Raw genomic sequence first — 19,626 nt, forward strand, 5'->3', positions numbered from 1 at the left:
GTTTTTGGTTGGATCAAAATTGAAGGAAAAAAATCAATAATTTAAAATCTAACTCGACCCAAGTTGATCTTCTTTTATTTGAAATTGCACAAGATAACTAAATGAAAAGTTTATCTTAAACTTGGTGGTAGCTAATTGAATAGTCAATATTTTAAAGAAGTTTTTGGGAAGAAGATACCATCTTGGATAAATTAAACATAAACAGTATTTTACACTTATCAATTCAACCTTCTTTGATGATTACTGTGTAAAAAATCCTATGTTGATCCTGTTATATTCCATAAAATTATTTTTGTTATTTTCACTTGAAGGCGGCCAATCCCTAGTTCTATTGAGTAAAATCGTTGTTTGACAGTTGAGCTCGAACCTACTAATTTAACCAAGAAAATGCAACTAAACGGTAGTTCTAACTTCTAAACGAGCAAACCGTGGTTATGTCCCTTTTTTTTCTGAGTGGCGAAAAAAAATAAGAGTAAGAGCAAGGAAAAGAACGGGATAACTATGACAGACGGGTTTAAATGTTTAATGAATGAACAAAAGAATTAGAGGGTTGGAGTTTAGATTGAAAACACATCAGAATTTAGAGAGAACCAAGAAAAGAAAAGAGATCAAATGACATTAGGAAACACAGAATTGCAGGGACAAAACTACAAGACAGTGAGACACATGACAATACTCCAAGAACAAATTTGATTCATTTTGTTAAATCATGGCAAACCATTAGAAAGGGCATGTTGGACCATAAACAGCAGCAATGACCGAGTACGTACAATTTCCCCCAAGAAGCTTTTTGAAATCTTATCAATCTACAGACCTTTTTTTCCCACCATGGAACCTGGGTAATCAGCAAGTCGCGGCTAAGGTAGTTTCACCTTTGTTCTGGAGGTCCACGCCAAATACTTAGCACGCTCTTGTTTATATCGTCTCCATTCTTTTGAAGCTGCAAGTAGGATGTGGAGAGTAACAGGTAGAAAGAATGGCTGCCAAATTCAACCACAGAAAATAAATATATTAGAGTACTGGAATTCTCTGCCCAACCATGAATAAAATTAGTAAAACAACGCTGGCAGCAGAGGAAGGGATTTTCGTTCGAGGCTGTTTGCATTTAGCGGCTAATTGATGTTCTAAACCTCGTCATATTGTTTCAACAGTGGGAAATGAATTAAACAGCATAATGGGGAGTGTATATAAATAAGCATTGAAACAAAGATTCATTAAAGTTTTTCTACAAACAGTTCATAGTTAGTGGCATGATTTGGGTGACTGATGAGATATGTCAGAGCTCACTCAGCCAAAATAATCGTGGGCGACTGGAAAAAACTGAAGTACTTTAAGCAAGATGACACTTTTTACTCTCTGCACAATTCTTCTATAAGTATGAGTGTGTCAAGGAGTGGTGTGATACTGTTGGGAATTTTTTGTGAGCTACTTCCGACATTGTTTTCTTTTTAAAAGAAAATAACACAGCTATTTTGAAGTATCCTTCGAATTGCTTTTATTATCTGCTTTAAAAAACAACTGCTTATGAAAGAGTAAGTTTCTCATTTACCAAACAATTTCCAAAACCTTTTTTGACGAAAGAAGATACTTTTATTCATAATAAAAAGATTTGGAATTTTGGTTTAATAAAGTTTGTGACTACCGTGTAAATGGCAAAGCAGTGCTCAAATGTGTAGTAGCTGATTGACATGATGGATGGATGAAAAAATGCATCCTCTGCTAGAGCCCTCGCTTGCCTCGAGGACGCTGAAAAAGTAAACCAGCAAAATTAGCTGCTTATTACTTCGCCGTTAGAGGAAGAAAAATTGGTGCCACAGAAGCAGAGAATCCAACTTCAAGATTTAGAGTAACAGAAAGGAAGTACCAGCTGAAGCTTCAAAATTTCCAAGAGAAGCATTTGTTTGAGCCAAACTAGCAGCTTCAAGTGACAGCTTAACCTGCGAAATTTGAGAGAATTAAAAAATGAGATAATGGACCCAAGTGAACAAAATAGAAATCAAGCTAAACTGAAAACTAATTTGTTTCTCGAAAAGACTGCAATTAAGTAGGCTCTAAACTGAAAACTAATTTGTTACTATCATACTCAGTAGCTATCAACACGTATCTCTTTGTTGGGTTACGTGAACACATGTGGCCGTTGAGCCTTTCATGTGTACCCTAGCTCCAATACCATGTTAAGTTCGTGGTCATCCAACTCAAAACCAATTGGTCATGAGCGTATAGGACCTAAAGATTGTATTCTTAGTTACCATAGTATCATCTTCCTATGTGGACCTCAAGATTGTATAACTAAAGTTTTCCAAATAGATCCCTAAATTCTTTTGTTTGTCATTTGTGCCCATCTCTCTTCACTATTATCATGTAAATGTAATAGGGATATCCGTAAGCAGGTCCGCCCGAGTATGGATGACAAGCCCATGTCTCACCCATCAAATGTTGAGCACTCGTGCTGACAGGTGGTGATATCTGATATAACTTTTTAGTTATTCCTGATAGTTGAAGAAAAAGAACAAGAAAGAGTTCACATCATTTTATTTATAAAGAAGCACAGATGTGCTAATTAATTCTCGAACACAACACTGCAACTGGGTAGTCGTATTTATATAACCACTACAATTGTTGGTTTTTTGCTCTACCATATACACAGATAAAACAATCTGATAACTTTTTTAAGACTAACCTCTTTCCCAATTTCATCCTTAATTATCATCCGTGGAAGTGATTGAACCTGCAAGTTAAGTTTTGTCAGAAATGGACTATAAAATGTGAAATAACGTGATGGACGCCTTGTCTAGATTCAAATTTTGGATTAAGAACCTACCAACTTGGAAAGAGATCCAAGAGTTGCAGCACTTGAAAGAAGATTAAAACATGTATGCTGCCGAGATAACGCATCCAGTTCCCTATATAAAAAGAACGCATTAAGAACAAATTGATAGGAAACTCGAAAGCATCTTCACATAAATAGAATGTCAAGAACAACGACATTGTAGTTTAGCTAACTTCAACTACTGTTGCTGCTCAAAGTTCAGAAAAACTAACAACCTGAAAATTTCTGAAGTAACCAAATATACTATTTCAAAATATTAGGACTACCAGAACTGTTTAACTTTTTCTTAGCGAAGAGATCATTCACGACAAATAGGAACTCAAGATGCTCTATGGAATGGAATCTCTAAATATTGTTAGAAAGGTATGTATGTATAATATGCGAAACAGGAGTAATTCAGTGCTCTAAGACACAGAATTATCGAATCCTTATCTAAATAAAACCACTTTCTTACTAAAAACTAACATCGACAATATGCAGCAATTTGCAATACGTACATTCTAATATAACATTTTAGTAGGTAACGTGGTAAAGATAAGAATACAATCTTCAATGTGGCACTTCCCATTATCAAGCATAAAAGTTTGTTAGGTTATAAAATAAATGGATGCATTTCTCTCACCATTCTGTAAATCCTCTTTCACTAGACACGAAGTTAAAGATTTCTGATTCAGCGACGTAAGCGTTGTCAGAGTTCAGCCCAAAGAGTTGTCGAAGCTGCCCCATGAAAACCTCGAAAAGTTTCTCAACATCCTGCTTCAGATTACGCCAAAGTAAGTCCTAAGAAAATGAATCTTATGCGTACCAATATATTGTATTGTGAGGATGAATTTATGAACTACTTTAGTATCTCATTTTAAGTCAAGAAATTATAGGTACACTTTGGAACTTCAAATGTAGAGGTACCGGGAAGAATAAATGGTACTGCAAGGAAGCTTGCATTCAAAAAGTAAGAAGTGAACACAGATATACTATAAGAGAACACCATATAAAGGAACACTGGTAAACAGATATAATGGTGGACTATTTTAGAATGGAGTAAATAAATATTGAAATATACTCAAAAGTGATAGTCAAATTGACCAACGAATGGTTAGATAACTGACCGCGGGAGACAATGTATGCTTTACGGGATGACTACTTTCTGAACTCCTTAAGCAACTTGGAGGATTCCAAACAATAACACCTCCCCACATCTGCAGAGGCACATGATAGATTTCAAGTCATAAATGCAACTTCACAATACATTAAGTTAGAATCGTTCTAGTCTGAGAAGCTGAAAGCATGAAACTCACTGGCGATATAAATCCATTAGTCGTGGAAATTTCTCCAGACGGGAGTTGTAAAAGAAGAGGGCACTCTTTTGCCGAAGGTACATATCTGGTGAAAATGGAAAATTTGTGCTTAGCAGAATCATCCATTCGACCAGTTCATTAGCAATATGTTTGAAGATTCAACTAGAAGATAATAACTTTAAATTAATCCTTGAGAAAATGAACACGACCATGAAAGACTGATTTAACATCCACTGAAGGACATGCGGTAGAATAGACCGTTCTCAAGATGTGAATCCCTGGTGGATTGGAATAACATTATTCACTGATGTTTTGCACTTTTGGATAGGTGAAATACCTTATGTGCTATAGGTTTTCCGAGCAAACAAGCAAGCAATTACACCCCATCCTTAATCATTCCCTTTCCGAACCAATGTGATATGATTTCCTAGTTTTACATGACAAACTCTACAACCTCGCTAGTCAAATAATGACCGGATTTCAAACCCTAAAAAATCCCAAGCTCACCTCTAGAAATGAATGGTTGAAGTGTTGTAATATAAGAGAGTTTTTCAATCAATGTCAATATTGGAGCTTGAGGAGTCTAGAATAATTCTCGTTTTAACTTCACAAACTAGATGTTAATCAAACACAACCATCGTAGCAATATTAACTGTGCAAAGATAATTAAATGGAGAAAGATAAAGTTGAAGAACGAGTGAAAGAATATACACCACAAATTGCAAAACTTTTGACCGTCCACCAGCTGCAATAGAAGTATCTAAGTGCCATTCGTTTGAGTTTACCTGTTAATTTTATTTGAACAGAATTAATATACTAAGATGTTGTTATGAAGAGATAATATCACTTGACTTTCATACCCAAGAGAAAATATAGGTTATAGAAGCATACAAAAAAAGGAAGGTCCTTCGTACTAAAGATATAACTGGATAATTTCGCATCCCAGTGAGAAAATGATGACTTGGGGGTATGATATAAAACCTGAACAATAATAATAACCAACGTAAGATACACTCCATTATACGATGAAATTAAGCACTAGTAAGCAAAGACAGTCTTTTACCTGACTTTCCACACTTAGGTTTGCAATAGGTGCCAATGCCTCAACTACAGGAGCCAACAACTCCTCATCTATGTTTTGGAAATCCCTAAAATATAAAGCAAGTTTGAATTGGTAGAAACATTCACTAGAGCACTTGCACAACCCAATAGATGAAACATTAACTTAAAGTTTGTCAAGCCAACATTTCCACAACCAAGTTAGGATGAGACAGCTCCCCCCAGTTCACATTTAAAGCTTAACCTTTTCAATGCATAAGCAATCTGGTACTAAAGTTGTTTCTTATGATTTACACGGTAAAGGGGTTCCATAGGATATATTGCTCGACATCACAAAATGAGGTTTAGATAAACCGACAAGGAAAGACAACAAACTTATAGTAGATCCTTTAATCGTGAATACAACGATAACAATAAAATCAATAATTTCAGAAAAGAATAAGAGATTACTTCATACCAGTCATAAATCCAATCTTGTGGATTAGCATTGAGAAGACTGAACGAAAGAACAATCCTTCCATCTGCACCAACGGGCATGAATTCCGGTTTGGATAACCCTTCTTCCTTCCCACCATTTATAAAGAACTTCACAAAAGTATTGGCAATTGTCGAAACTGCATTCACCTCTGAAACTTTTCCCAGCAACCAAGCATGTCGATATTTCCCAACCACAACCCTACTCCCATCAGCCTCTTCCTTATTCATCACCACAAAAGTGTAAATCTTTCCGCCAGAATCCGAACAACCCCCATCACTCTTCAAAACAGAGTTTAACTTATCATCAATAACCTCATCATCACCATCACTAAAACTACCCATCAATCCAGATAAATCCGAAATTCCACAATAAGAAATTTCAGAGCTCGTACTGAATTCATTAATCACAGAGACCGTGTGATTTTTTCCACAACCACCACAAATTGGATCCTTTCCAATTAATTTCAACATCTCCTCTAAAATCATAGACTCTAGTTGCTTTACATCTAAACTTCCTCTCTTCTCAAAACCTAAAAATACTGCCTGGAATCGACAAGGAAGGTACAGTGAATTCGATTGAACACTGTTGGATAAAGCATCAATTTCACGAAATGGGAGAGGGGAACGATAAATCTCGATAGATTTTAGCAGAAATGGGAGTCCTACATAGAAGATGAACACGAATTACTCATAAAAAAGACACATTTAGAGAGAGATGGAGAGAAGATAAAAACTTACCTAATATGAAAGACACAAGAACTGTTAGAATCATGATCAAACGTTTGAGTCCTGGCTTCGTTTTCCGCATAGTTTTTGGATCGAATTCAGCAATTTCATTTCCTGGTTTAGAAATTGATGGCGTTTCAGATTGTTCAGTAGTTTCTGAGATTTCTGCCATATTGTTTGAAGTCTCGTCAAGTGAACAAATGAATCAACAAAAGGGTTAGAGAAACCCTAGCTATTTTGTGAGCTTCAGTGGAAAGTGGGAAAATATGATCTGATGAGAAGATTAATGAACCACAGTCCTGTTTCTTACTAAAAAACTGTGACAGAAAGTGTGGTTTTTAAATACGACCGTATAATACACTTTCGCCATAAAATCACTTCTATGTTGTAGGATGGTGCGGACCAGCCTTCCGGGCTGCTAGTGATACTGACCGCTTATGCACACCAGGGCTTCACAGTTTTAAAAGGCCTCACGAGGGAAAGGTGCTTAACCTCTTAAGAGGAACACCACACTCCTGTCTCCCACCAATGTGAGATTGCTTTACAACACACCCTCCCAAGACCACATCATAGTAAAGCGAATCGTGCTGATAACGTGTTATAGGATGGTGAGGACCAGCCTTCCGGGCTGCTAGTGATATTGTCCGCTTTGGCACACTTGGGCCTCACGGTTTTAAAAGGCCTCGCTAGGGAAGGGTGCTTAACCTCTTAAGAGGAGCACCACACTCCTGTCTCCCACCAATGTGAGATTGCTTTACAACACACCCTCCCAAGACCACATCATAGTAGAGCGAATCGTGCTGATAACGTGTTATAGGATGGTGAGGACCAGCCTTCCGGGCTGCTAGTGATATTGTCCGCTTTGGCACACTTGGGCCTCACGGTTTTAAAAGGCCTCGCTAGGGAAGGGTGCTTAACCTCTTAAGAGGAGCACCACACTCCTGTCTCCCACCAATGTGAGATTGCTTTACAACACACCCTCCCAAGACCACATCATAGTAGAGCGAATCGTGCTGATAACGTGTTATAGGATGGTGAGGACCAGCCTTCCGGGCTGCTAGTGATATTGTCCGCTTTGGCACACTTGGGCCTCACGGTTTTAAAAGGCCTCGCTAGGGAAGGGTGCTTAACCTCTTAAGAGGAGCACCACACTCCTGTCTCCCACCAATGCGGGATTGTTTTACAACATTCTACAAAAGAGTGGAAATAAATCAATTTTCCAGGAGACAGCTTAACATAAACACAAGGCTCTCCATAACCGTCTATACCAGAGAGAGAAAGAGAGATCGTGTTCGTGTTTTCCGGAGATCTCCCTTCGCCGGATCTTCCTCTTATGCTTTCATTTTTTCGTTTTCTTTCCCTTTTTCTCTCTTTAATTGCTGATTGACCGGGCTATGGTGGTGGCTTGAGAGGGGGTTTAGGCCTCAGATGTGGTGGTGCTTTAGAGGCAGGGGTGATGGGGTTTGGATGGTGGTCAGGGGCAGTTCCTGTTTGTAGGTGGAGATGGTTGTGTGGAGAAGTGAAGGAGATATCAGTATTTTAATGGGGATGGTGGTAGAGTCGTATTTCTGTGGTGGTGGTGGTTGTAGTGTGGGGTATTGGAACAAAGAGGGTTTTAATGGTGGTGGCGGTGGGTTATTTGATCTTTGTGGGGGTTATGGTGGTTTAGTCATGGTGGTGTGTTATTATGGAGGGCTCGGGGCAGTGGTGGTGGTGGTGGTGGTCCGGCAAGAGGAAGATTATTTAGTTTTTCAGTATACTTTGGTAATTGGACGACGACGGTTTTTCCGGTGATGGTGGCGGTTTTCCGGTGGCGAAGGCGGTTCTCCGATGACGGAGGCGGTTCTCCGGTGACGACGACGATTTTCCGATGATAGCGGCGGTGGTTCTTTTATTATTATTATAGTATTTGTCAGACCTTTAGGGTCTCTTTTCAGGATCTTTTTGTCGACCTTTAGGGTCTTTTTTTCGATCTTTAGGATCAATGTGTCTGTGTCTAGTCCAATTTCTTTCCCTTCATGAGATACTTTGCATTTAAAGGTATGTAACTCACATGAAGTTTTCAGAGGAGAGAAATAAGAATTATCGTCCATGTAAAATCGTGATTTTATCACTTATGAATGGAAATGTTTCCCTTGACTTCAAAAAGAAAAAAAAAATCAATTTTCCCACTATGCATTTAGTTGCTATCAAACGAAACCTAACTAAAGTTCGATAGTGAAAGAGATAGGTTGTAAATAAGAAAATTGAGTATCACCATGAGCGTTAATGTGTTATATTATGTTTTTCTCGTTTATATACTTGTTAGTTTTGAGGTCACTTACGAGTTACAGGTGTAGAATATGTAATGATGTTTAATCATTGACTAATCAAACGACCGTTAGACCGGTGCTTTTAAATTTTGCTACTGAAAAACTGATACGTCAATCGCTATATGTACAAGTTAAATAGTTGATTTCAACTTAGTTACGATGCTGTAACTAATTTATGCGGCCTTTTCAATAGCACTCTCACTCGTAGCATTTTATGGTTGTACATGGTAACTTTTAAATTCGAAAGTAGGTCGAACTCTTGCAAAATCAACTACTACAAAACTTCATGACAGTATTACAAAGTGTTCTCAGAGTGCACTTCATTTGATAAGCGTAGCTACATTCATCTACTATATTTGACCAAAACAAATTATGTGGTCCAGGAAACAAAAATTAGTACAAGTGCTTTTTGACAACAGCGTATTCGATTCGATTTTTCAGCTCTCAAAAGGTTAACATGTCTCATTTGCTTCAAGTTTTATCAGGAGAAACCTATAACTATATTTCCTATAAACCAGAAGAGCGATTAGCGTACTCTTGAACTAATGCCCCAAAAAGAGAATGTCGTCCGAGTAAGCGGGCGGGTGAGTCAAATTCTTTTGCATAACCTGGCAAAGAAAATAATCAAATGTTAGAAAAACAAACATCTGCTTGGTTCAGTAGACACTACTAGGCAAAGTCAATTCAGATTTCGACTCAGATTTCGTACATGACTTTGACAAACTTAAATACCACCTAAAAGCAGAATAAATGAACGATAAATTGAGTACATACCTGCATCGATTACTAGTACTCTGTCGCAGTCCATGACAGTGGGTATTCTATGAGCAATGCTTATAATAGTACAAGCCTCAAAGTCTTCTCTAATGATCCTTTGAATTACACCATCAGTTTGTGAATCAACAGAGGCAGTTGCTTCATCCATGAACAAAATTCTGCTTTTCTTTAACATAACCCTTCCAAGACAGAGTAACTGTCTCTGTCCCACACTCCAATTATCTCCACTATCAGCCACTAAGAAGTCGAAAACACCGAAAAAATAAGTAACATTTTGATATCGAGGCGAGTAAACAAGACAATGTATTTTAATGACAAAAGAAAATACCTAAAGAATCGAGTTTATCAGGTTTGCCTGCCACTACATCTTTCAGTTGGCACCGTTCGAGGCTCTGGTGGAAGGTGAAAAACAAGGGTTAGCCTTAACCAAGTGAAAAAAGGCCTCTCTCGCCCCAAGAGCTAGCTCGTTGGTGAGAGATTCCCAAAACCACCGAACACTGGTCCATTGAAGTACGAACAAATGTGCAAGGGGAAGCTTATATGAATTACAAAACATTAAACAATGCAGTTACCTTCCATATTTCGTCATCTGAATATAATCCAATTGGGTCGATGTTACTTCTTACTGTTCCTTCAAACAAGACAGGTTCTTGAGGAATGATTCCATATCGCGATCTAAGATCATGAAGGCCCAACTTCGAAATATTGATTCCATCAATAATGATTGCCCCTCCTGAAGGTTCCATCACTCTAAAGAAAGCTTGGATCAAAGTTGATTTTCCACTTCCTGTTCGGCCAACTACACCAATCTTCTCTCCTCCTTGAATGTTAAGACTAATGCCTTTGAGAATCAAAGGAGTGTTTGGCCGGTATCTTACCTGCTCGACAAACAACACAAAATGTCATGTAAATACGTAATATCAGAATGTGCTCTAAGCTAGTAACCCGTTGTACAGGCCTCTCTGTGGGAGGCCCGGTATGTCAAAATTGAGAGAAACTCTATTCCTCTCATTCATTTTCCACCCCCATGTCACTATTACACGAGAGGGAAATGAGGACGTAAAAAGACAGGATTCAATTGACTCGTTCGGACCAAAGATATTGAGCTCTATATTGCATTTTTAAGAAATTGAGTTACCTGTAAGCTCTTCAGCTCTATATTGCCACGGTTAGGCCAACCTACAGGAGGAAGTGAATCTTCGATAACCCATGGTGCTTCAGATGGTATGTTTATGAACTGTCTCATCCTCTCTACCGAAACCATTTTATTTTCCACGAAGCAACTCATAAATACAGCCCAGAATAAAACAGCATTGAGAGACAATCCGTACGAGAGAGACAACCCCACATACTCTACATTATACAAGATCGTAAAGGACTAAAAGTTAGATCCCAAGTACAAATGAATCAACTTGATCCATATATATATATATATATATATTAGGCAGAAAGATTCACACATACCGGGCTTGATAACATTGCTAGGCAGTAAGACCATGAACAAGGCAGAAAGGCACAAGACTAAACTTCCAATCAATTCTAGACGAAAACCCAACCATTCATTTGAGCCGTTATTGTGAAAATCCATACGTAAATTAGCATTCACTCTATCAATATTTTCTTGACAAAACCTTGTTTGCTTATTGAAACATCGAATCGTCATGACACCAGAGACACTTTCCGAGAAATGCTGAATAACAGGAGCTTTTGTAATGGAGTCAAGTCGAGTTAACTCACGAGACGAAGCAAGATAGTATCCCTAGATAACCGAATCATCTGTCAGATCAGATATATAACAAAACCAAATAGGCTATTCTAAGGTAGTCTATGTGTTCTTCTCTCATTGTTTGAGTCTGACTTATCTGGGTCTAATTCGCCTAACTCTGAATTGTTTGAATCTGACTTGTCTTAGTCAGAGGCACAAGTCATTTTCACTTATTTCAGACAATGGCCTCTTAATTCAGACATATTTTATCTTCAAGTGACATGGACCCATAATCAGCGCTAGACAACCACTCAAACGAGTCCACGTCGAGTCGGAAACACACATTTTGAATTCGACTCAAGTTAATTCAGATCTAGTGTCAGAAGTCAAATCTGACTTAAAGGAAAAAAAAACACAAGATAGAAAAAGAATTTAAGCGTACCCGATACCAATAGTTGAACCAGCCAAGAGGAATTATAAGGAAGATAGTTGGCCAAGCAACTTGACATATTATAACTATGATGCTTAGAACTGTAATGTACATTGAAACAGTTAAGCTCACAAAGAAGGGAAGGAAGAGATCAATGTTGGTTTGATCAGTAGATGCCTGCAAAACATAACAAAACAAGAATCAAGAAATGCTTTAAGGAGAAAGGGAGAGAGAGAGAGAGAGAGAGATCTTACCCGACTCAAGATTCGTCCAGACGGAGTAGTATCGAAGAAAGACATTGGAGCATGTAAAATACTATGAAGAATTTGTGAGAAGAAACTTTGAGCAGTCTTAAGACCAATGAAAGTAACATAAAGAGACCTAATCAAAACCAACACACATGAAACAGCAGCAATGATTGCATAAACACGAATAAACAACGAAGGATCGAAAGAAGCTGCCCGATCTGAACCCGTCTCATAAGCAAGCCAATAATCACTAGCCATTAAAGAAGATTGCCATAACAATGAAATAAGCAACACTAACAAAGCACCCCACCATCCATAAGCTTTTGTGCAGTAAATCTTATAAACCTCTAAACCAACTTGCCCTGTTTCTCTTTCTTCATCTTCTATAAGTTTAGATGATTTCTTCTGTGATTTTGTTTGATCATTAATCGACCCGTTTTCACCATTGGTTTCCCTTGGAGAAGGAATAGTTGGTTGACTAGATACTTCTAATTGAGGGTCATTGTTTGAATTAGCATTGTTGCTTTTCTCTACTAACTCCATTGATGTTTCATGAGCAGCAACCAAAGCACCAAAATCTAAACCAGACCTTAGAAGCTCATCATATTTCCCTGATTGTACTACCATCCCATCTCTCATTACCTGTTGTTTCATTTCATTAATTCTACTATAAGATAAAGTATAATTCATGTATATAAGGTAAATTGATTCGACGAAAATAAAATACTTACAAATATGTGATCGGCATTGTGCAAGAAATCGACTTGGTGAGTTACTAGCAAAATAGTTTTGTTTTTCAGAGCTCCCCTTACACATTCCTGCACAATTACATATCTCAAGCTCGACGATATAATCTTACAAAGTATAGTACCTAAAAATAATGTTTCAAAAAGGTTTAAACGTTATTTTTAGTGAAGATTATAGATTGGGTACCCTGAAAATATCGGATCCTGTATGAGCATCGACAGCACTAAAGATATCGTCAAGAAGGTAAATATCGGAGTCTTGATAAACGGCTCGAGCAAGTTGAATTCTTTGTTTTTGACCACCACTTAGATTTATACCACGCTCACCAATTTCGGTCTGATCACCAAACTCCATCATCTCTAAATCTTTCTCCAAGCAACAAACTTTTATAACTTCTTTGTATTTGTGGTTGTTCATTGGCAATCCAAATAAAATGTTTTCTTTGATTGTTCCATTCTGAATCCATGATGTTTGTGCCACGTATGCAGTGGACCCACATACTCTCACCTGTAAAGGACCCACAAGATTATCAAATTATATTGGGTTAGCCAGTTGGGGTTGGATTTGGGCCGCAATGGCCCAGCACGGGGTGGAAAGAGAGCTCGAAAGCTCAATGCTAGTCAGGTTCGTCCGAGTCCAAATGGGCACGTAGAAGCCCAAAACCTAAATACAGGACCAACCTATCTGGCCTCTAAGTTGTTGGCATGGTACCGGTCTACCCAAAAAAATATAGCTTAGTTAGGCGCTTTTTCTTCTTTTTTCGTTAAAAAAATTGAACTTTGTTTTTTTCTTGGGGGGCAAGAAAGTTTCAAATAGTAATAAAAGATGTCTTCTCTATCAAATATTTAAAAAGAAAATTATTAAAATTGATATAGAATCTGTTGGATAAATGAATCTATATAATAAGACCAAGATAGGTGGTCTCTTTCAAACTTTTGAATAGTTCAACAATAATTAAACTGAAATCTATGAACCTATGATATTAGCCATTTAAATATAGACATTATAATAATTTTTATAAAATAACTTTAAAAATTATAGTATAATGTCACATATAATAATAACTAGGACGCAATCATATTGTTTACTCTATAAAAAGACATTGATGCTACAAAGATCTTAAATATTTGTGTTTTGTCTAGTTGATCCTTGATACGTTATTTCAATTTGTAATTCGACGAAAGGTAATAGAGATGTATGAGACATATTTAGGCACTTTAAGTGTTAAATTTCCAAGTTTGCTTAGGTTTTTGAATAAGCTAAAGATTAGTAAAAGTACCTTTCCGGAAATCTTATGCATTTCGCCAAGAACAGAACCCAGTAACGAAGATTTTCCCGAACCAACAGTTCCAACAATAGCAGCAAGTTCTCCTTTCTTGACCTTCAAATTCAAATCTTTCAAAACAACTTGATCATCTTCATCATCCCACCCAAATTTTCCATCTTCAACCTCAACTGCAATACTACCATTACAACCTTCTTCCCTCTCTACAACTCCATTACCCAATTCTCTACTCATCATAAACCCATCTAATCTCCCTAATGAAACCATAGCTTGTGAAATTGAAATCAAAGCTTGAGGAAAATTCCTTAATGGTTCTTGTAAAATCTTGAATATTGAAGTTGCTGTGAAAACAGTTCCAGCATTAAATTCAAACCCTAACCAAATTGCTGACCCAAATGTTAGTCCTGCAACAATCACTGGTGCACTCCATAACACTATTATATTACCAGAGATGGAATACATAAACTTTGTCAACCATGAAAACTCTGAATCTCTAAATTCTTGAATCCTTTTCTTGAAATGTTCTTCCCAAGCTTGAAACTTTATTACTCTCATATAATTCAACATTTCATTAGTTGCTTTCATTCTTGAATCTCTTTTAGTCATCAAACTGAATTGATATCGATTGTTTCGTTTAGTACCCAAAACTACGAAGATCAAAACACCAACAATTCCGATTAATGCAGAAAGGGAAGAAAGTGTTAAGACAAAAAACAATAATCATAGAGAAGAAGGAAGAGGAGAAACATTGTGGAGGCTATGAATCTCATTCTTATTAAACTAGGGTTACAACTTAACAAATATATACTAATGATAAAAGACTAAAAGGCCCTTACAGGGCAAATTACTAAACAACCCCTAACTATTACATATATTATTCTAACACCCTCCCTCAAACTCACGATGCGATTTTGAAAAGTATCGAGAGTTTGCTAACTAAGCAACGAAAGAGTGGAACCGAGTGTGACTTGGTGAACAAGTCACTGCTAAACCAAATACTGCAAATACTACAAAACCGTTAAACCAAAATCCAATACTTGCAACCAAAATCGAAAATCCAATATTGCCCACCAAAATCCAATATCCGATACTACCAACCAAAATCCAAAATCCAATGTTGCCAACCAAAATCCAAAATCCGATGTTGCCAACCAAAATTCAATATCCAATACTGCAAACCAAAATCCAGTACTGCTAAACTGCAAAAGGAGAAGAGGAGGAAGAAGATGCAAATGCAATATTACCCAAAAGAGGAGGAATAAGATCCAAGTGCAATATTTCTCAAAGAGGAGGAGAAGATGCAAATGCAATATTGCCCAAACGAGGAGGAAGAAGATTCAAATGCAATATTGCCCAAAGAGGAGAAGAAGATGCAAATGCAATATTGCCCAAAAGAGGAGGAAGAAGATTCAAATGCAATATTGTCCAAAGGAGGAGGAAGAAGATGCAAATGCAATATTGCCAACATTCAAATGCAATATTGCCCACAATCCAAATGCAATATTGCCAACATTCAAATGCAGTACTGCTCAAAATTCAAATGTCATACTACCCAGAATCCAAATGCAATACTGCCAATATTCAAATGCAAATCAAAACCGCCAACAAATTCACTACCAACAAGATCAATGACAAATCCAAAAACCACTTTCAAATTTTTCACTAACACCACCTCCTCCAAGTTCCAAAACCACCTTATCGAAAAACCACTCAAATCAAATCTCAGCCAAAACTACCATTCAATACCTTCTAAACCATTCAATTTTAATACCGCCAACAATTTTAAACCGCCGAAGCCACTAATATTACCGTTCCACTTTACATTCAAAAATCCCATGAAGACACGAAACTAATACCCAAACAAAAACATTTTTTTACCCCCAAAAACCAAGACAACACCAAACAAACTAGCTAAAGAAATACGAAAAAGAAGTGCAAAATAAATAACAATACCAGATAGCCAAACTGTCCCTTAAAGAAAATCTTTTTTTTCCGCGTCCGCCAAACAGCCCCTTGAGTAGAAGAGTTTTCCAGCCAAGAAACCACCAAACAGCACCCTTCTTCTCCAACAACCCACAAGCCACAACAACCCTCTTTAATTCACACCAAAACAGCCTTTCAATTCCAACCAAAACCAGCCTTTAAACTAACTAAAACCACCCTTAAATTCCCACAAATAAAACCTCCCAACTCCAAAACTTTAAATTCCCACAAATAAAACCTCCCAACTCCAAAACTTTAAATTCCCACAAATAAAACCTCCCAACTCCAAAACTTCCCAAATCATAAACCACTCAAATCATAGACCACTTAAATCTTTTGCTAAACTACCCCCCACTCAAACAACCTTTCATAAAGCGCCAATGAAAATCCAACAAAACTGCTTATTTAAATCCCATAAAAAAAACGCCTATTTAACTATTTGCTCTTCACGCCAAGAAACTCGCCAAGCACTAAACCACCCTCCAGCCAAACCGCCCTCTAAAATCTATTCCAAATTCAAAAAACTCTCAACAAATCAAATCCAAAACCACCAACAAACCTTCAAATCCAAACCAAAATAAATCAAAACTACTCTTCAGTAAATCACTATACCACCCAAATACTACCCCTTTCTTTCCATAAAATCTCATTAAGTAACCACTATACCACCCAAATATACAAACCATTATACCAAAACAAAACTAAACCACCTTTCCAACTCGTGAAAAACACCAACAAATCCGAAACCAGAACCTCTTTTCTTTAATTCCAAAAACCAACTCACAAATTCTCTAAACCAAAAAAAGAAACAATCAAGTCCTAATGCTCTGATACCATGTTAAGACAAAAAACAATAATCATAGAGAAGAAGGAAGAGGAGAAACATTGTGGAGGCTATGAATCTCATTCTTATTAAACTAGGGTTACAACTTAACAAATATATACTAATGATAAAAGACTAAAAGGCCCTTACAGGGCAAATTACTAAACAACCCCTAACTATTACATATATTATTCTAACAGAAAGACCGAACGAGTTATAGAGAAGTAAGAGTGCAGCTCCAACTTGTAAGGGCATTAGCCAAATATAATGTAATTGAAGGATCATATCGGAAAGTTGTTGAGCATCGACTGCCATGTAATTTACGATTTGACCTACACCATGAGCTTGTCGACTCGAACAAGTTAATCTTAATCCTTTCTTGTATAAAGAAGTGATTAAAGTTGATCTAATTAACATTCCAATCTTTTGAGATTGAAAATTGTATTGATGAGAACAAAGTACTTCAATGAATTTTGCAGTTAATAAGATCAAAACTAGATAATAACCTTCATATGGTGAAGATTGAATTCCAGAAGTGAAATCTACAAATTTTTGAAGAAGAATTGGACCTAAATACATTACACAGAGTTTAGCGATTGCGAGAAATGCAGTGAAAGCTAATTCTCTCCAAAAACATCGGAACAATGCGGTTCGAACAGGATGCTTTGATTTCTCTTCTGGGTTTGGAAGATTTGTTGTAAAAATTTCAGACATTTTTTCTGCTTGATGTTCTGGTGCTAATGAAGGAATTTCATCAAGCTTTAATGGTGATTTATACCCTTTCGATAGTAAAGGGTTCATCCAATACCATGTTGCTCTTGACAATATTGAAGCTGATGCATAACCAGTTGGAATTGATTTACTCAAAAGTGGTTCTTTTAAGTTCGATTCGGATTCTGATACAGAGTTCTCTGTTCTTGTTAGTTTGATCCCAGTCGATCCATTAATGGCTACAACTAGAAGAAGTAGAGAAAATGGTAGACTAATCAAGGAGAAAATATCATCAGTTTTTAAATCAGAATTATGAATTTGATTAGCATATGTGAATCTGATGATAGAAGAAATTGAAAACAGAGAAATGATAATGAAGTTTAAGATCCAGTAAACTCGAATCGATTTCGGATGAGTAATTGCTTGAAATTTCTTTTCGTGCGCAATTAAAATCGCTATCAATAAATGGGTTATCGCTTGAACTAATCGAAACAAAGGTTCGAGTAAATTCCATGGAGATTTAGATTGGGGATTTGAAATGAACCCTAATATGAAAAGAACAGTATAAGAGATTGAGAACAGAAATGAGAGAATCAAAGTGAACTTGAACCAGAAATTTGTAGATATTTGAGGTTTTATACTGTTTCTAGTTATGGGTTTTGATTGGTTTTTCAATCTAGAAAAGATTTTCTGGATTGCAAAAACAAGTAAGATGAACAAGAAAATAAGATCTATTGATGAAAACAGAGCTCTTTGAGGACATGGAGATAAGAATATAAATCTTACCCATTGAAAGATTGTAGAGAGAGAAAATCCATTATCAAATGAAGATTGAATAACAGAACTTGAACAAGAAAGGGAAGTTAACCATAAACCAGAAGAATCAGAAGAAGAAGACATATTTCACCACTTTTCTTCTCTCTCTTTGCTTTCTCTCTCTAGCTCTCTCTGTACTTCTGCAAAAAGAACAAGAAAATAAGTTAGAGTGATGAATAAATGAAGGATCTGAGAGATTATCTATAATGGGTTGAAATCATTAAACTCTTATCAATACTGAAACTGAATTGAAGAACAAAACAAAACATAATTAAATCAAAATGAAGAAAAAATCAAACATTAGTCAGAAGAATTTCATGAACAATAAATGTTAAAATGATAAATACAAAAAAGAAATTAAGAATCAATGAATCAATACCCAAGTATAAAATATTAAGAATAATCAAAGTAAAAACTCACAATAGTGATTTTCTGAAAAAAAAAAAACATTTATCTTTTGAGTGGTTGAAAACAGAGAAATTAAAAGGTAAAATTTGCTGCCATTAGAACAGATAAGGAGAAAAGGTAGAGAGAGGAAGACATTAGAAGAGCTAAAGAAGGAAGAAACCAAGTAATAGGAAGATAAATGGGAATAATTAATAAGGCAAGTAAAACCTGGCTAATTAGTTGACAAAAAATACTTCTAGAGAGGGAAACAAAGAAAGAATGACTTGTTATTAGAAGGTTAATTTTGGTGTAAGTATTACCCATTGATTTCAATTAATTTGAATTAATCTGGCTTAGAAGTTCACATGATTTTAGAGAAAAAACATGGAGTATATTTTAGATCTCCATTTTTCTTGGATTTTACACTTGTAAGAAACTTTGAAGTTTGAACCAATCAAAGATTTGATATGAAGAAGAATAGTATAATATTAGTGTAAGAAACAAGAACTAGTATCTAGTAAGAGAGATGGGTTTTTAGTTTTTACCTCTTGGTAAGAGAAGAACAGATATGAGCTTGTGTGAATGAAACTTGAACCAGAGAGAGATGGGCCAAATTTTAATCAATATAGAGAGAAAATCGGTCAAATGAAGGAGAGAGAAAGAAATGAAACGTTTGAGTGATGGGTGCTTCTAAAAGCACCGGGCCAAAAAGCTGTTAGCATCCAAAAATTTTGTTGACTCGGGTCAATGACCATTGACCCGAAGTCTCTATAAGCACCGATTTTTAATGTGGGTGACGTTCACCTTCATTTGCTTCTTCCATCTTCTTCTTTCAAAACAAAAGGAATCCCAATCAAAATTCATACATGTCAATAATTGAAACAAATTTCAAAATTAATTTTTACAGATGATCAGTGAGGTATAACTAAGATTAATTAAGAAAGAGCATTAGTCTGTACCAAAGAGTTGTCCTTGCAAGTTTTCTTGCATGGTATCATTGTTGCAGACAAAGATA

The 19,626-nt window shown here is 36.5% G+C and overlaps 2 protein-coding genes and 1 long non-coding RNA gene across 4 annotated transcripts; all 3 read right to left on the reverse strand.

The window, feature by feature from the left end:
- Positions 1-496: 496 nt before the first annotated feature.
- LOC147569186 (GPI transamidase component PIG-S-like protein) lies at positions 497-7,836 on the reverse strand. Of its 2 annotated transcripts, none has more exons than XM_086655621.1 (14): positions 7,575-7,836; positions 6,400-6,767; positions 5,642-6,323; positions 5,189-5,273; positions 5,017-5,106; positions 4,837-4,910; positions 4,126-4,210; positions 3,937-4,026; positions 3,453-3,583; positions 2,822-2,903; positions 2,681-2,728; positions 1,865-1,937; positions 1,643-1,746; positions 497-980 (listed from the first exon to the last, which is right to left on the reverse strand). In XM_086655621.1, exons 2-14 carry the CDS (start codon positions 6,557-6,559, stop codon positions 858-860), a joined length of 1,827 nt encoding a protein of 608 aa, XP_086511747.1. In that variant the 5' UTR covers positions 6,560-6,767; positions 7,575-7,836; the 3' UTR covers positions 497-857. The 2 variants fall into 2 exon arrangements, with proteins under 2 accessions (XP_086511747.1, XP_086511748.1); XM_086655622.1 differs by lacking the exon at positions 7,575-7,836 and adding an exon at positions 7,093-7,273 and having other exon boundaries at positions 6,400-6,879.
- Positions 7,837-9,002: 1,166 nt separating this feature from the next.
- On the reverse strand, positions 9,003-19,290 carry LOC147569187 (ABC transporter C family member 14-like). The gene is made up of 13 exons (XM_086655630.1): positions 19,157-19,290; positions 16,895-18,364; positions 13,886-14,583; positions 12,793-13,113; positions 12,591-12,677; positions 11,866-12,501; positions 11,624-11,788; positions 10,941-11,235; positions 10,615-10,829; positions 10,049-10,354; positions 9,805-9,868; positions 9,474-9,713; positions 9,003-9,307 (listed from the first exon to the last, which is right to left on the reverse strand). Exons 2-13 carry the CDS (start codon positions 18,306-18,308, stop codon positions 9,207-9,209), a joined length of 4,542 nt encoding a protein of 1,513 aa, XP_086511756.1. The 5' UTR covers positions 18,309-18,364; positions 19,157-19,290; the 3' UTR covers positions 9,003-9,206.
- LOC147569188 (uncharacterized) lies at positions 14,640-16,429 on the reverse strand. The gene is made up of 2 exons (XR_015231210.1): positions 15,506-16,429; positions 14,640-15,439 (listed from the first exon to the last, which is right to left on the reverse strand). It is a non-coding gene; the product is annotated as an uncharacterized LOC147569188 (long non-coding RNA).
- Positions 19,291-19,626: the final 336 nt, after the last annotated feature.

Source organism: Eschscholzia californica, unplaced genomic scaffold, assembly GCF_041429995.1.
Source record: "Eschscholzia californica isolate CP2 unplaced genomic scaffold, dmEscCali1.0.p SCAF_1, whole genome shotgun sequence".
NCBI lineage: Eukaryota > Viridiplantae > Streptophyta > Magnoliopsida > Ranunculales > Papaveraceae > Eschscholzia > Eschscholzia californica.

Bases quoted from the DNA above. Each gene is read 5' to 3' on its own strand.
- LOC147569187 (XM_086655630.1), bottom strand. From the start codon at position 18,308: ATGTCTTCTTCTTCTGATTCTTCTGGTTTATGGTTAACTTCCCTTTCT. The intron at 11,236-11,623 runs GTACGCTTAAAT...TCGGTTATCTAG, and splicing joins GGTTCAACTATTGGTATCGG to GGATACTATCTTGCTTCGTC. The intron at 10,830-10,940 runs GTATGTGTGAAT...TGTATAATGTAG, and splicing joins TAGCAATGTTATCAAGCCCG to AGTATGTGGGGTTGTCTCTC.
- LOC147569186 (XM_086655621.1), bottom strand. From the start codon at position 6,559: ATGGCAGAAATCTCAGAAACTACTGAACAATCTGAAACGCCATCAATT. The intron at 5,274-5,641 runs GTATGAAGTAAT...TTTATATTTTAG, and splicing joins CAAGATTGGATTTATGACTG to GGATTTCCAAAACATAGATG. The intron at 2,729-2,821 runs GTAGGTTCTTAA...CTTAACTTGCAG, and splicing joins TTGGATCTCTTTCCAAGTTG to GTTCAATCACTTCCACGGAT.